The following is a 16,851-nucleotide window of genomic DNA, read 5'->3' on the forward strand; positions in this document are numbered from 1 at the left end:
TCAACTGTCCAGAGGTAAAAGTGTATCCTGCATCGGCTTCACTACCAATCCAGCCAACAACAGCAACATAGAGAAAAAACGTCTTATCAACCATCTCCGGCAAACCTGGCAGTCCCGATGGGCAGAATCAACTAAAGGCGCCATAACCCGGAAATTTATCCCGGATGTTACCCAAGTCTACCCCCACCAGCCGGCCTGGTTCTCACCGGGGCTCTACACCACCTTCCTGGTAGCGGGACATGGTTCCTTTAATGCCAAACTTTCGACCTTCAGAATAAAAGAATCACCACTATGCCACTGCTGTGAAAATCAGACATGGACACATCTGATGCATGAATGCCCCCTCTTTGATGATATAAGATGTCACTTTATAACAAAAATATGTTTCAACCCGAAGGATCGGGAACATCTTGTACTGTGGGAGGAGGAGTACTATAGAAACCTCTCGAAATTTGCGCACAAACTGTTCAGCAGACTACGAGCATTACCACAACTTCCCTAAACTCGACACTGGAATTCTGACAACTGAAACGGACAACAATGACTAGGACTTTACTGGATGAGACGTATATCCCCTTAGTGACACCATCCCACACTGACACCCTGATTATTGGAACAGCAGTGGATGAGATCCTATCCCAACACTGACCAACTAATGGACTGTACACTGTCACGGACCTGACGAAGTCACAGCTTTGCTACATACACGCCATGTTAGTGATCTGAGCCGGCTCCCTTGTTCGGCCCTTTCTTCTCCCTTACCCCGGCGGGGGGAGGCGACGACTTTCCTGTCTCCTCCCCTCCTTGCCGACCCCACTCTTCCCTCTGGTGGGGTATGGGCATGCCCCACTGATTCCACCTGGGGTCGTCTTCCCCATTAACCCCATTCTTCTGTCTTTATCCCTCCAGTCTTCAATCTCCCTACCCAACTCTATCTGTATGCAAGCGAATGCCCAACACGCCAAAAATAACCGTGTCTAAATTATGCTGTTCGCCCACCATTTTGGCTTTTCTAATTCTAGCGCAATACTCCCATGCCATTTTTTTTAAAGGTCCTAGCCACTGAAATCCCAGGAAACTAGGTGGCAGGACCTGCCAGAGTGCAAATTTAAACTAGTGGTTACCTGGTCTGCCTCCACGGGGCGAAGTGCGGGCAACGTTGGGCCTCAGCTGGGGTCCAGCGGCTAAATGGCCAGAAGAACAACGTTACATAACATAACACACTCACATGATCGACACACGTTTAAATCTCTGGCCTTCCCAGTGAACTGGTACACTCACAATGAAAGCAACGCGGAGATGGTCCCCCATCTCCGGTCTAACGGCACCAGGGAAATCCCTGGTGCCGTTAGACACTTAACACACTTTGCACTTTGCCATAGAAACACTTTTAACCTAGCTGACCAAGTGCAGTATTTCGCTCTCTCCCCACCCCCGCACACAGATGTTGAATCTTTGATTGTAATGATATCACCAACACGTAAATCCCATGATCCTTTGCGAAATCTCTTCTCAGGACTTTGTTGTTTTGACTTCCCATGATGCTTTGCGCTCACAGAATTTCGTTATTTTTATTAAAATTTTGCTACTGGATGGCAACACATGTATATTTTAAAAAGAATTTTAAATGAGAAGACAATTTTAAGCAACATGTTATTTTTAGGCAATAAATTAATTAGTGCTATTTTGAATTGTTGTTTTTACATTAAAGTATTCATAAACAAATCACTGGTATTATTTGAACATAAAGTATTCATGACCAATATTTTTAACCAATGGTATTTTTAGCCAGTTGAAAGTGATTTTCAATATAATTTTTAATGAAGACACAGATTTATAACGAATGAAGTCTTTTATTGAACACTGTTAACAAAATTATTTTAATTAAAGTATTCATGACCAATATTTTTAAACAATAAATTAAATAGTGCTATTTTGAATTGTTGTTTTTACTTTAAAGTATTCATGAACAAATCAGTGGTATTATTTGAACATGAAGTATTCATGAACAAATCAATGGTATTATTTGAACATGAAGTATTCATAAACAAATCAATGGTATTATTTGAACATAATTAAAGTATTCATGACGAATATTTTTAAGCTTTTCCCCAAACACGGCATAACAAGTCTTATGACGTCATAATCCTTTGAATTCTAAGAGAAAGGTTTTGTTCACCATACAGGGTATAACAAGTCTTATGACGTCAAAGTCCTTTGGGGTAATTCTTGGAACACAATTCCTAATTAAATAGTTTATTTTTTACATTATTTTAATTTGTTTTGTACCCAATAAAAAATAATTGCACGTTTATGTGAACGCAATAATTATTGGGATCATATAAATAAGGGACTGTTTCAAGCTGAATTTCCTTTCTTTGTGGACAGCCAATTTTTCTACATTAATTACACATGCATTGGTATATTTTGACAAAATTTGTTTTTCTTCTCCTTTCACATAAATTATACTACACTATGTAGTGATCATATCCAACCACATGCTTAAATCTTTAAGTTTAATGAAACCCGAATTCCATGGTAACAGGCGACAATTTTAAAAAAATCCAAATATTTTGTCTCTTAATTGCGTTTGGTAATTTATTCCACCCACATGGTGGGTGCATTACATTGCTAAATAAATTTTCACTGTCAAAAAACGCAACTTCCTTTATAAAAATGTTGAAGATAAATACAAGAAAGGCACCTAGGGTGGATGGGATCTATCCAGTTATATTTAAGGAGGCAGCAAAGGAAGTAAGCAAATCCTTAGCCATAATTATGAGAGCTTCCTTGGACTCAGGAGAAGTACCCATGGACTGGAGATGTGCAAATGTGACCCCATTTCACAAAGGAGGATCAAAGGGCGCACAAGTAATTATAGACCTGTTAGTTTAACTTCTGTTCCTGGAAAATTAATGGAGGCACTGGTTAAAGAAGCACTGCAGGATCATCTAGACAAGACTTCAGTTATAGCCAAGACACAGCATGGTTTTGTTAAGGGGAAGACTTGCCTGACCAATTTGATTGGATACTATGATGAAGTCACAAAAAAACTGGATGCAGGGAATAACTTTGATATTATATACTTGGATCTTAGAAAGGCTTTTGGTACTGTAGCACATGGAAGACTGCTGCACAAATTGGAGCAGTGTGGCATTGGAGGCAAATTGCTGCTATGGATAAAGGGATGGTTGAGGGGGAGAGACAGAGAGTGGTAATCAATGGACACTGCTCATCGTGGACTAATGTTATTAGTGGAGTCCCTCAGGGTTCAGTATTGGGTCCATTATTGTTTTCTGTATTTATAAATGATATTGATGATAGTATATCAAGCTTAATGTCCAAGTTTGCAGACGATACGAATGTTGGCAGTGTTCTCAAGGACACTATGCTACTGAAACAGGATCTGGAAAGGTTTAGCAGATGGGCTGAGAGGTGGCAAACGAAGTGTAACATTGACAAATGTAAAGTACTACGTATGGGAAACAGCAACCCCAGAGCAACGTATCAACTCTGTGGTACTACACTGACAGTGGTAGAGAATGAAAGGGACCTGGGGGTGGTTGTGCAGGCAGATATGAAGTTTTCTGAGCAGTGCAGACGGGCTGCAAGAGTAGCTCATGGTGTATTGTCTATGATATATAGGAATTTTTCTAGCAGGGATAAGAAGGTGATTATTCCCTTGTATAAGGCAATGGTCAGGCCACACCTAGAGTACTGTATACAGGACTGGAGGCCACATTTCAAGAAGGATGTAGAGATGCTGGAACGAGTACAGAGAAGGGCAACAAGATTAGTGAATGGAACAAAGGGGTGCTCTTACGAAGAAGGGGCTTAAGTTTTGCAAATTACAGTGTCTGGGGACTAGGCACCAGCGAGGTGATCTGATTGAGGTTTATAAAGCCTTAAATGTTTGAGCATGCTCAATGCTGATGGGATTCTTCCTCTTGCTCAGAATAATCACCTGAGAGGGCATAAATTCAAATTGAGAAAAGACAGATGTAGGACAGACGTGAGGAAATTTGCCTTTAGCCAGCGGGTGGTTGATTGGTGGAATAGACTTCCATCCCTTGTCATGGAAGTTGATAGCCTAAATAAGTTTAAGGCTCAGCTGGACAGGTATTTCGAACGAACAGAGGGGTGAAGTGGAAGTGGTTATTTTTTATTTATTTATTTTTTTTTTCGCTGATGCTGCATAAGCTTGCTTTCTTGCATCGAATGCCTCTACTAATGCAAATGCTAATTAATTTCCATAAGAATTTAGAAACATTTGAATATCGAGTATAGCTGATTTTTGAGTCATTTCCAGTAACTGCCTCTGGGCAGTTGGCGTTGACCACGGTTGATATATCACGTGATGGTGATCGTTGTTGATGATTGCCCAGCGCTGTTATACCACGTGATGGTGATTGTAGTTGATCATTGGTAGGTCTATAATCTATATAAACACCTTTGGGGGGCTGAAGGTGCCCATTGCGTTTTACTTTACTTTATGCTTGTGCTTATTTGGTGGATATTGGTTGTACTAGGAAATATGGAATCCAACAATGTAAGTTATTTCTAAAGTCTGAATAACAGCTAATTATTCAGCTGTTATTCAGACTTTATACACTAACCGCTGTTAGTGTATATGATCCTATTGATAACAATGAAAGTGTTACTATGAACGATGATCCCAAACACGTGATAAGTTTATTTTGCTTTTATCGCTACTGAAAGATTTCTAGAAGTTAATGTATGTTTTGTTGCCAAAGAAAAATCGCAAATCTCGATAATACGCTGTTTTATAGAAACGCTTGGTTACAAGACTCTGAATGCGTTTACATTTCTGTTAGTATCTCTCTCTAGTTTATTGTGTGCAATAATATTTATTAAAATTCTGTGGGTTATCAGTTCCAATTTTTTTTTTTTTTTACAAATACCTGCGAACAATTAGCTACATAGTTTTATTTTACATACCTAGGCAATGCTAAGGGTGATTTTTATAGTATTTCTGGATCGATCTTATTATTTGAAATTTTTAAACTTTATTCATGCTATTTGCTTTTTTTACAAATACCTGTGAACAATTAGCTGCATAGATTTATTTTACACACATAAGCATTGCTAATGGGTGATTTGTATAACGGAAATTGTATTTTAGAACACTTGGGGTTGTATTTATATTTCCGGATCGATCATATTGTTTGAAATTCCTATTTTTAAACTTTAATCATGAAATTTACTTTTTACAAATACCTGTGAACAATTAGCTACATAGATTTATTTTGCACACCTAAGCATTGCTAATGGGTGATTTTTATAACGGAAATTGTATTTTAGAACACTTGGGGCTGTGTTTATATTTCCAGATCAATCTTATTGTCTGAAAAATCTGAACAAATAGTATTAAGCTAAGTGTAAATTTATTCGACTAATTTTAGTCTATTCCTAATATTTTCTCTTAAACCCCCAATTAAATAATCGTTATTGTTTTTTAAGAAACCTGAATTATTGGTAAATTTAACGATACTTTATACTTTCAACCAATAAATTTCACGATTTTGTGTAAATTAAGAATGATTTGAATATTATGTTTTCATAGAATAATCTTTTGCTGAATTTCTTTTTAACAGGGTTTAGATGTTGAAAAGGAGTTGATATTGGTGGTTGACCCCCCAATTTTAATCTTTGTTTTTCTCTGCACCAGGTGTGTTTTTTTATTTATTTATTTTTTTTTTTTTGCTTAATTTTTTTACAATAATTCTTTTGTGATTTAGACTGTTATTTAATACAGCTTTGTTTTTAGGATGACGAGATGGAGACTCAACCAAACAGGAGGTGATATAATCCCTGAGGTGACTATTTCTCTGGATAAGGTGTGTATTTACATTTTTTTTGTAATTTTTTCCAACTTAGATTTTTTCCTTAAAATTTTTTTAAAATAATTCTTTTGTGATTTAGTCTGTTATTTAATACTGGTTTTTTGCTTATTTTTTTACAATAATTCTTTTGTGATTTAGTCTGTTATTTAATACTGGTATTTTTGCTTAATTTTTTACAATAATTCTTTTGTTATTTAATACTGTTTTTTTATAATTTTTAGGGTAATGAGACAAATATGAATCAAACAGGCAGGGGTTTGCAGGAAAATAATGCTAGTGAAGGGAGCCACAATGGTGAGAGTGTTAATATTTCTCCCCCTTATAATAGGTTTTATGATAATTGTGCTGGCGTAGAAAAAATCTCTCACAAATATAAAACAAAATATAAAGATCTTGACCAGTTGCCTGCAGGGACATTTGCTGTCAAGTAAACGGTTAAGCGTGCACATGATGGTAGGAATATTCGCATCCTTTGACCAAAATATACTAATGTCAGGGTTCTAGCCCACAACTTTAAGGGGTTCGATGGCTACTTCATCCTTGAGTATCTTTACGGCCAGGCTTATGAACCCCGAGTGGTGTACGATGGTTCCAAAATCCTTGGTATTTATCATAACCAGTTGAATATCGTCTTTCTCGACAGTTTTTCTTATTTGGCATTCCCACTTCGCAAATTACCAGCCATGTTTGAACTTCCAGAGATCAGAAAGGGTTTCTTCCCCTACATATTTCACACCGAACTGACCGGTGATTACCAGGGCCCATTACCTGCTAAGCGATATTTTCAACCTGAATATATGGGGAAAGAGACCCTAGCTGAGTTTGAAACATGGTATGAACAGCGGACGCACGAGCCCTACAATCTGAAATCTGAACTGATTCGCTACTGTCAAGATGACTTAACGGACCTGAAAGGTGCCTGTGATAAGTTCCGCTCTCTTTTTTTAGAAACTACAGGTGTTGACCCTTTCCGCCAGGACATTACCATTGCAAGTGTTTGCAATAGGGTATTCCTTCAAACATTTCTTCCTCATAACACAATGGCCATATTGCCACCTGCAGGTTACGAAGGAAAAAACATACAGAATCGTAAAGCTTTAATATGGCTCACTTATTTAGGAAAAAAGCACAATGTTACAATTCAGCACGCATGCAGAGTAGGTGGAGAGGTTAAAATTGGCCCTTACTTTGTGGATGGTTTCTGTAAACAAACGGTGTATGAATTTAACGGATGCTATTATCACGGGTACCCAAAATGTTATAAGCCCTACATACATCAGTCACACCAAAATATTACAATGGGTGCTCTCTATGAAGCAACATTAGACAAAGAGGCATATTTAGAATCACAAGGTTTTCAGGTGGTCTCCATATGGGAATGTCAGTTTGACAAATTGGTTAACACTGATATAGTGCTAAAGCAGCATGCAGATGGGACCTCCTAGGTGCCAGTCTTCATTTCGAAGGACTGACACCTAGGAGTGCCTTAAAAGGAGGAAGAACAGACTGTTATAAACTTTATCACAAGGTTGAAGAAATCCACTATCTTGATTTCTGTTCCCTTTATCCATGGGTGTGTAAATATGGTGTTTTTCCTCGCTGTTGTTTGTTTGTTGTTTGTTATTTGGTTTTTAGGAGCATTAGCAACTAAGGCCATATTGCTCCGGGATATGCGGTGGTCATTCCCTGAATGACCTTTCCGCATCCTCCGTATTTGGTGGTGACGGGCTCGAACCCCGGTCTAATCAAGAAGCGTGTGCTACGCACTGCTGCTCCTTCCCACCTGGCTACGGAGGCGCCGTTTTTCCTCGCAGCCACCCTAAAGTAATACTTGAAAACTTTGATTACATACCTGGGGCATACTTTGGCATTTTCCATGCCCGTGTTGTTGCTCCTGATCAGCTTCTGTTACCTGTTTTGCCCATCAATAGCAACGGTAAGCTCGTTTTCCCACTATGTGGTCAATGTGCTAATGAATGTTTACCCCGGTGCTCTCATTCAGATCGATCATTCACAGGAACATGGTTTACAGTTGAACTTGACCTCGCAGTATCCCACGGTTACAAAGTGGTAGAATTTCACGAAGTATGGCATTTTTCTGAAAAATTCGAAACTTTATTCGGGCCGTACATGGACACTTTCCTGAAGGTGAAACAAGAAGCTTCAGGCTGGCCCGAGGGTAAGAATCATGATGAATATATTCAAGAATTTAAAAACAGAGAAGGTGTCACTTTAGATATAGACCAAATTAAGAAAAATCCAGCAAAGCGTTGCCTTAATTCTCTCTGAAGAAGATTTGGTATGAGGACACTGCATGTGAATACACAGGTTGTTTCCACTTACTAGAATCTTGTTGAACTCTTTCTGGACAACACAAAGGTTATTCATGATGCCAGACTTGTTACAGAAGAAAAAATGTTAGCGGCATCTGCTACTGTTACCGGAAAAGAACCGGCATACAGGAAGGGTAATGCTGTTATTGCTTCGTTTGTTGCTGCCTATGGTAGGATAAAGCTTTATGAGGCTCTAGACTCTCTCCGTGAACGTGTTTTGTACTCAGACATTGACAGTGTAATATTCACTCAAAAACCGGGTGAATACTCTCCACCAATTGGGCATTCTTTAGGAGAGCTGAGTAATGAACTTGACAGTGGTGATTACATTGTCGAGTTTGTCACTACAGGCCCTAAGTCATATTAATACAGAACTCACAAAAATAAAATGGTGACAAAATGCAAGGGAATCACACTTAACACCTATGCTAACAAGCTGATTAACATAGAATCAATGTATGCAGCGGCTATGGGAGAACCAACAGATATTTCGGTGCCTGTCACTTTTGCTATTCGTCGCGACAAGTGGAATTGCTGCCTCTTGGAAACATCCATAACCAAGAAATTTAGGTACACATTTACAAAACATGTGGTAGGGGAAGACACTCAAACCTACCCTTATGGTTATTTCCGTGTGTAAAGACTTCTCACCTGCAACAGTATCCACACACACACACACACACACACACACATATATATATATATATATATATATATATATATATATATCCACCCACTCACAACAACCAGTTTTAAAATGTTTGTACATCCGTTTACATCTATTGTCTCTGGGGGCACCCAGTCAAGGAAAACAACATTTGTATTATCCCTCATTCATAATAGAAACCTGTTAATAACCCCACCACCCAAAAGAATCGTGTACTGCTATTCAGAGTACCAGCAAAAATTCAGCAGTTTCCTAGAAGTAGAGTTTGTAAACGGGTTAAAACCACCCCAGTTTGACCCAAATATTAAAAATTTGCTAATTATCGATGATTTAATTCATCAGGCTAAAGACAATACAGAAATTTTTATAAAAGGATCACATCACAGGAGTCTAAGTGTGATTCTGCTAACACAAAATTTATTTTGTCAGGGTACTCAGTTTAGAACTATCAGTCTTAACGCACACTATCTGATAGTTTTCAAAAACCCACGTGACTCTCGGCAATTTTCTCATCTTGCCACACAAGTTTTTCCTGGATGGTCGGGTGTACTGATAGACATTTATAAAGAAGCAACAAGTCGAGCACATTCTTATTTGCTCCTAGATTTTAAACATGACATACCTGAGGTGCTCTGTCTGTGAAGTAATATTTTGCCAAAAGAGGCCCCCAACGTTGTTTATGTACCCATATGCCTTCTAGACTCCGAAAGCACAAAAACCTCATCAAGTTTCTTTCTGAAGCTACTCCAAAACAAGCCACAGCTGTCTTAAAACACACTACGCCAGCACAAATCACATCTCTTTGTGAATTTTGTAAAAATCTCCTTTGTGGCAATATCCCTCTAAAAAGCAAACAGCATTCACAGCTCTCCAAGAAAAAGAAAATCTTGAGATTATCAGGAAATAAACAGGTGCCATTCATACAAAGGTGAAAACTCATTCACCAGCACGGTGGTGCTTTGTTTCCCCTACTTGGTAGCATAATAGTATCATTGCTCACATCCCTCATAAGGAAATGAATCAGCTGTATAAAAAATTCACACTGCTAAACAGCCCAGAGCAGAACGAAATTGAAAGTTTGGATGGAAAAATGTCGTCTGTTCTTCAAAGGAAAGATTTGGTTGTTGAAAGTAAAGTTAGAGAATATTTAACCACTATACAGACAGCTTGCACCATCAGTACACACGGAAGAAATGCCACCACCCCCAACTGTTGAAGATGTTCCTGTGAAGAAAAGAAAAAAAATCATCATTTTTCCTACCCTCCCCAAGGCGGATGAGAACAAGTAAGCTGAATTGGGTTCGAATGTAAATAAAGAACATCTTATTTCTTTATTGAAAATTATTTTTATTTAGAAATAAATGTTCTGTTATGTCAGCAGTTACAATAACATCATTCATCCACAAATCGGGAGAATAACACACAGTAACAATCTGGTGCATGGTTAAGCCACGATACCTGTGTGTAAGGAAATAAATACGGTGTAAACCACAGGCTATAGACAACTTGTGTTGGATAACAGTAGCATTATACGTCCATTTTTTACATTGTTTAAAAATTTCACAAAGTCCTTTTTTGGCTTGCGACCATAGCTGTCAAAGTATTCACCACATTGTTCCTGTAGAAATAAGGCAACCAAGTGCTGCCCAGGTAGATATGAGGGATCTGTATTGACTACAATGAGACACGGTTTTGGTAGCATCCGTGTAGGTAGTTCGTCACATCCACACACTCCCAATGGAAATTTCCTTGTGTAGACATCTATCCATCTGTAAAATCTGTTCAGTGTTCATAATCCAGAAGTACAGCGATCTCTGGTGATCGAAAGGATGTTTTCAAACTCAGCGAACAACACCACTATAACGTTCTCGGGTAGGTGAGCAGAAAATTTCAGTTCTATACGTACACTTCCTCGTCTTTGAGTATTGACGTGTTTGCCTACGGCATTATGGTCAGGAGAGAGGTCAAATCCATACAACAGGTTACCTTCTAGGTATTCTTTATAGGAAATATCATCACGTGTCCACTTGTCCAGTGATGTGAAAAGAGAGAGGTATGATCTGGTGTAATGACCGTCTTTATAATTAGGTGTCAGAGGTTGACTTGGATGCTGAATACCATCAGCTGTCACTACCAGATAACATAAATTGAAGTGGGCAAAATTGAATGAATTGCGACTGTACAAACCATTGAAAGCTTCACTTGCAACCAGACCTATAACTAATCGAGGGGGAATGTCGCCCAGATAGATGTTGTCTCTTGTAGAATCACTCATACCTTTAGGAATCGAGTAATAGCTGACTTGCACCCTTGAGGGTGCAAGTCAGCTATTACTCGATTTTTTTTCAAGCACAGTCAAGTGGACTAACAGAACTTTAGGATTTAATCTTACTTTGTGTACGAAGAGGGTTGCTTCCTGAATATGCATTTCATGTCTGTGGTGACGGCCAATAAACAGGATTATCAAAGGCTGACACAAGTAATTATAGACCTGTGAGTTTAACTTCGGTTCCAGGAAAATTAAGGGAGGCATTGGTTAAAGAAGCACTGCAGGATCATCTGGACAAGAATTCAGTTATAGCTCAGACACAGCATGGTTTTGTTAAGGGCAGGTCTTGTCTGACCAATTTGATTGGATACTATGATGTAGTCACAAAAGAACTGGATGCAGGGAATAACTTTGATATTATATATTTGGATCTTAGAAAGGCTTTTGATACTGTTGCGCATGGAAGACTGCTGCACAAATTGGAGAAGTGTGGCATTGGAGGCAAATTGCTGCTATGGATAAAGGGATGGTTGAGTGGCAGAAGACAGACAGTGGTAATCAATGGACACTGCTCAACGTGGACTAATGTTATTAGTGGAGTTCCTCAGGGTTCAGTGTTGGGTCCATTGTTGTTTTCTGTATTTATAAATGATATTGATGATGGTGTATCAGGCTTAATGTCCAAGTTTGCAGACGATACCAAGGTTGGCAGGGTTGTTAAGGACACTATTGATACTATGCTGCTGCAACAGGATCTGGAAAGGTTGAGCAGATGGGCTGAGAGGTGGCAAATGAAGTTTAACATTGACAAATGTAAAGTACTAAATATGGGAAACAGTAACCCCAGATCAACGTATCAACTCTGTGGTACTACGCTGACAGTGGTAGAGAATGAAAAGGACCTAGGGGTAATTGTGCAGGCAGATATGAAGTTCTCTGAGCAGTGCAGACGAGCTGCAAGAGTAGCTCATGGTGTCTTGTCAATGATATACAGGAATTTTTCTAGCAGGGACAGGGATGTGATTATTCCCTTGTATAAGGTATTGGTCAGGCCACACCTTGAGTACTGTATACAGGTCTGGAGGCCTCATTTCAAGAAGGATGTAGAGCTGCTGGAACGAGTACAGAGAAGGGCAACAAGATTAGTGAATGGCACAAAGGGTTGCTCTTAGGAAGAAAGGCTTAAGTTTTGCAAATTACAGAGCCTGGAGACTAGGCATCGGCGAGGTGATCTGATAGAGGTGTATAAGGCTTTGAATGGCTTGAGCATGCTCAATGCCGATGGGATTCTTCCTCTTGCTCAGAATAATCGCCTGAGAGGGCATAAATTGAAATTGAGGAAGGACGGATGTCGGATAGATGTGCGGAAATTTGCCTTTAGCCAGCGGGCAGTTGGTTTGTGGAATAGACTCTCATCGCTTGTTGTTGAAGTTGATAGCCTAAACAAATTTAAGGCTCAGCTGGACAGGTATTTCGAACGAACGGAGGGGTGAAATGGGAGTAGTGGTTGTTTTTTTTTTTTTTTTTTTTTGGCTGATGCTGAATAAGCTTGCTTTCTTGCATCATATGCCTCTACTAATGCTAATTCTGGGTTACTTCGCACTAGACGAATACGTAGTGACACATTATTAACGATATATCTTGCCTGGTGACACAAATCCAGATGTAGACGCCCTAGAAGTTCCACACTCCTTGATTTTGCAATTCAATCCTGCCGTTTACCCATCCGACATTTTGTCTTGGTGAACATTTCACTGACATCCGCAACGTCATCTTTCACGTACAGTTCTGTAGTTATTTGGGTACATTTGGCACCGCGATCGTAATTCAGAAGTTTTTCTAAATATGCCTTGTAGGGATAAGTATCTGCTGATGCGTTGATTAATTTATCTTGTAAAAACAGATCCACCTAACTGAAAAGGGAATGAAAAAATTGTTCACCACATGATGTGGCATCTATCTCTTTCCCATCACTATGCATAACACGAAGTTTCAGACGTAAAAATGTTTTTCCAAAATCTAAATATCCTTCTGAAGTACCGGGAATAAAAAATTCGATCGGGCCACCACTATCTACACTGCCTAGTGGTTGAAAAGTCACATAAGATGAACGCTCAATAGATAGGTTAATAGCCGGTTTTTGAAATAGGTCTAGTTCTGACATCATAAGCTCCATGTTTAAAAAATATCTCTGCGCTTCCTATTTTTCCCCTCTTCCTTTCTGGTTCAGAACCTTGTTTGAAATGGAGTGACTGACTTCTGATGCTCTGTTTATAAAGGATCGTTTGAGGGGCACCCCCTCCAAAACATCACCAATCAGGTGTTGACCTGCTTTTAAAACATGCTTACCCACAAAACGGGCTGCGGGTTTCAAAAGAGGTGTTAGAAAAGAGAATGCTGAACGAAAAATGCTTCCAAGTCCGTACCCACGATGCAAAGGTTGTCCGGCAAATGCATTACCACCTCCTGCTTGTACCATGTAGTAATCAATGTATTCACTCATCTTTGCGAAAATGCAGCTTCACTTAAGTCTTCCCACTTCTGAACTCTAGAAACTGTCCACTGTCTGTACAAATACTGATGGACACGGTGTGAAACCTGTGTCTCAAAAGGGGGTAATAGTCCGGGTTTTCGTATGTAAATGTGTTCTGTTCAATACAGGGAACAACACGTAACAGCGGAGCACACGTATCGCCTACTATCTGGTCCTGAATCACGTTGGAATAAACAAAATACGCTGAGACACCCCGTTTTATATCTGACAACTCCACTCAATTTAGTACCAATCTGGTGAAAGCCAAGCAAAAGATCTAAACCTGGGGAATCTTGTGGAAACACTAATCAAAAGTTTTCTGGTATATGTAAAGTCAGGGTATCGTCTGAATTAACATTTCCACTTAAACTTGGACAGACACTCAACATTGCATCAAGAATATTAGAGATGGATTTATAGCTTCCATGTAGAAGCACACACATCTGGTAACTGCCACCAGTAACAAGAGTAAAAACAATATCTCTTGCACTTGGGGCGAAAGAAATTTGACCTTTGATAGGTAATACACTCTCACCTACAGATGTAGGTGAGAGTGTTTTACCTATCACCTGCTTTTTGAAGTCCAAATAATTTTACTAGTTTCTCAGGCAATTGTATTTTGCCTTTTCCATGCACATTCACTGAAAATTGATATTTTGCAGCAGTCTTTGTGTGTACTGTAACTGATGAACACTGTTCAACCCATCTAAAAGATGTTGATAATCTTTATACTTTTAAAGAAAGCACATGTAAAATTTGTTCAGAGTCATAATCATCGCGAAGTACATGAAATTCATCGTATCCTTTTGTGATATTGTTCCACACTCCTGGTAGATGAATTTCAGAAAGTGCCACTTCCCACTCAGATTAATTTACCAGGGTAATTGAACTTTGAAACGTGATTGGGTGTTATCAGGATACAGTTCCATACTTGCATTACTTGGTAGGGTTAGGTAAAACATCTTTGCTTCGTACCCAAGAATTGTAGGATGCAGGGTATCCAAGCCACTTCACAAGTAACTGTCTCTGGCCACGCAATATACGCTTCCCAAGTACTTTTTCAATCAGAGACACGTTTTCAGGTACCTCGTTATCAAAACTGACTCTCTGCAGTTGGTGCTCATAAAATGTACCTTTTACCACCTCACCATCTCTCCCTTTAACCTTATTTACTACAGGGTGCCTTTTTATTGCCTGAGCTATGAAAAACACCTCCTCAGACCAATTCCCTCTGAACGCTTTTCGAAAATAATGGCTATCATCACTAAGAACAACATGGTCACTGATTTTAAACTTGGGTTCCGAAACTTTTGGATGGGGTCTATACAATTTAGCATAAACAGTTTCTTCATTATGCATGGTAACATCTGCAGGGGACATACCAATAGATCTGTGTACAGTTTCATTATAGGTTTTCGCTTATTTTTGCAGCACATGAATATATTTATCATTTTTTGAATATGTAACCCATTTATAAATTTTTTCTTTTAATGTTCGAATAAATCTTTCTGCCATAGACGCTTTATTTTCACTTCTAGTGGTGTAAAAGTAGACATTTTTAGATTTGAATAATGCACGCACTTGTTTATTAGTAAATTCCTTTCCTTGGTCACTATTAATATTAAATGGTACTTCTTCTTTAAAAATAGATTTGAAAGCTTTAACTACTTCTTGTGAATGTTTAGATTTTAATGGTCTTACCCAACCATATCGTGAAAAGCAATCAATACACACGAGAAGAAAATGAACACCATTATTTGCCTTAGCAAGATTTGACATGTTGGCTAAATCACACTGAAATGTACGGCGAAGACCAGGAACTTTCATCTGGTTACGAGGAAAATTTCTTCGTTGCTGTCTGTGTCTCTCATATGTGGGCTGTACTGATAACCATTATTTCACAGTATGTTTGGGTAATTTAGTATGTTTTTGTAAAGCATTAACACTAGCAAAGCTCCCCACCACAGTAGGATTATAATAATCTTCTAACATGTTCTCTTTATTGCAGGTAAAACAACACTAACCCTGGAGCAGAAGATACTTACCTTTATAGTACTTTTCATACTTTTTGTAATTGGAGAATTGTGGACTGTCCTTGAAAAGAGAGCTGTGTCAAGATTTTATCAGAATAATGATTCCTTTGTAAATAATTTTGTTAACAGTCTTCAATAAAAGACTTCGTTCATTATAATTCTGTCTTCATTAAAAATTATATTGAAAATCACTTTCAAATGACAAAATACCATTGGTTAAAAATATTGGTCATGAATACTTTATGTTCAAATAATACCATTGATTTGTTCATGAATACTTTAAAAAATACCATTGGTTAAAAATATTGGTCATGAATACTTTTAAAGTGAAAACAACAATTCAAAATAGCACTAATTAATTTATTGACTAAAAATAACATGTTGCTTAAAATAGTCTTCTCATTTAAAATTCTTTTTAAAATATACATGTGTTGCCATCCAGCAGCAAAATTTTTAAAAAATAACGAATTTCTGTGAGCGCAAAGCATCATGGGAAGTCAAAAACAACAGTCCTGAGAAGAGATTGCGCAAAGGATCATGGGAAGGATTCGCGTGATTGGTGATGTCATCACATTAAAAGATTCAACATCTGTGTGCGGGGGTGGGGAGGGCGGAATACTGCCCTTGGTCTGTTAGGTTAAAAGTGTTTCTATGGCAGCGGCGGGGTGGGGAGAGGGGAGAGTTGACCACCCACTGACAAAATCTGTTCAAAGTGTTTCGACTGCAGCGCCAACTATCGGCCGCCGCCGCAACTAAATTCGGTTCAAAGTGCATCTACTCCTACTAGGGGGCATCAAAACGCATTAAAATTTCCGATCGAGCAAATTCCTGGTTTAGTCCACAAGTAAAATATGCTTTCAAGAAGAAGCAAAAACACTTCAGAAAATGGAAAAAAAAAATACCCACCTGATTATATTCAATATAAAGAAGCTAGAACACGGTTCATTCGATTGAAACTTCAAGCTCACTATGACATGGTGCGATTACATTTAAAGAAAGGAAGCAGGATAAATAATAAGAAAAGGCGTACGGATATAATGCCCGAGCACATCTTCTCAGAATGGACCCAAGCCATCTTTGGAACTCCTCTGGCAGGAAATCAAGTTGACAGTGAAGTTAACACAGAGAAAATCCGTGAAGCAATTAGCAAAC

The 16,851-nt window shown here is 38.6% G+C and overlaps 2 protein-coding genes across 2 annotated transcripts; both read right to left on the bottom strand.

The window, feature by feature from the left end:
- Window positions 1-10,653: 10,653 nt before the first annotated feature.
- LOC150084475 (uncharacterized protein F54H12.2-like) lies at window positions 10,654-11,139 on the bottom strand. Its single transcript, XM_090376254.1, has one exon. It carries the CDS (start codon window positions 11,137-11,139, stop codon window positions 10,654-10,656), a length of 486 nt encoding a protein of 161 aa, XP_090232380.1.
- A 3,463-nt stretch (window positions 11,140-14,602) lies between these two features.
- LOC150084476 (uncharacterized) lies at window positions 14,603-15,046 on the bottom strand. The gene has a single exon (XM_090376255.1). It carries the CDS (start codon window positions 15,044-15,046, stop codon window positions 14,603-14,605), a length of 444 nt encoding a protein of 147 aa, XP_090232381.1.
- Window positions 15,047-16,851: the final 1,805 nt, after the last annotated feature.

This window comes from Mastigoproctus giganteus, chromosome 6 (assembly GCF_048544385.1).
Source record: "Mastigoproctus giganteus isolate SK-2022 chromosome 6, ASM4854438v1, whole genome shotgun sequence".
NCBI lineage: Eukaryota > Metazoa > Arthropoda > Arachnida > Uropygi > Thelyphonidae > Mastigoproctus > Mastigoproctus giganteus.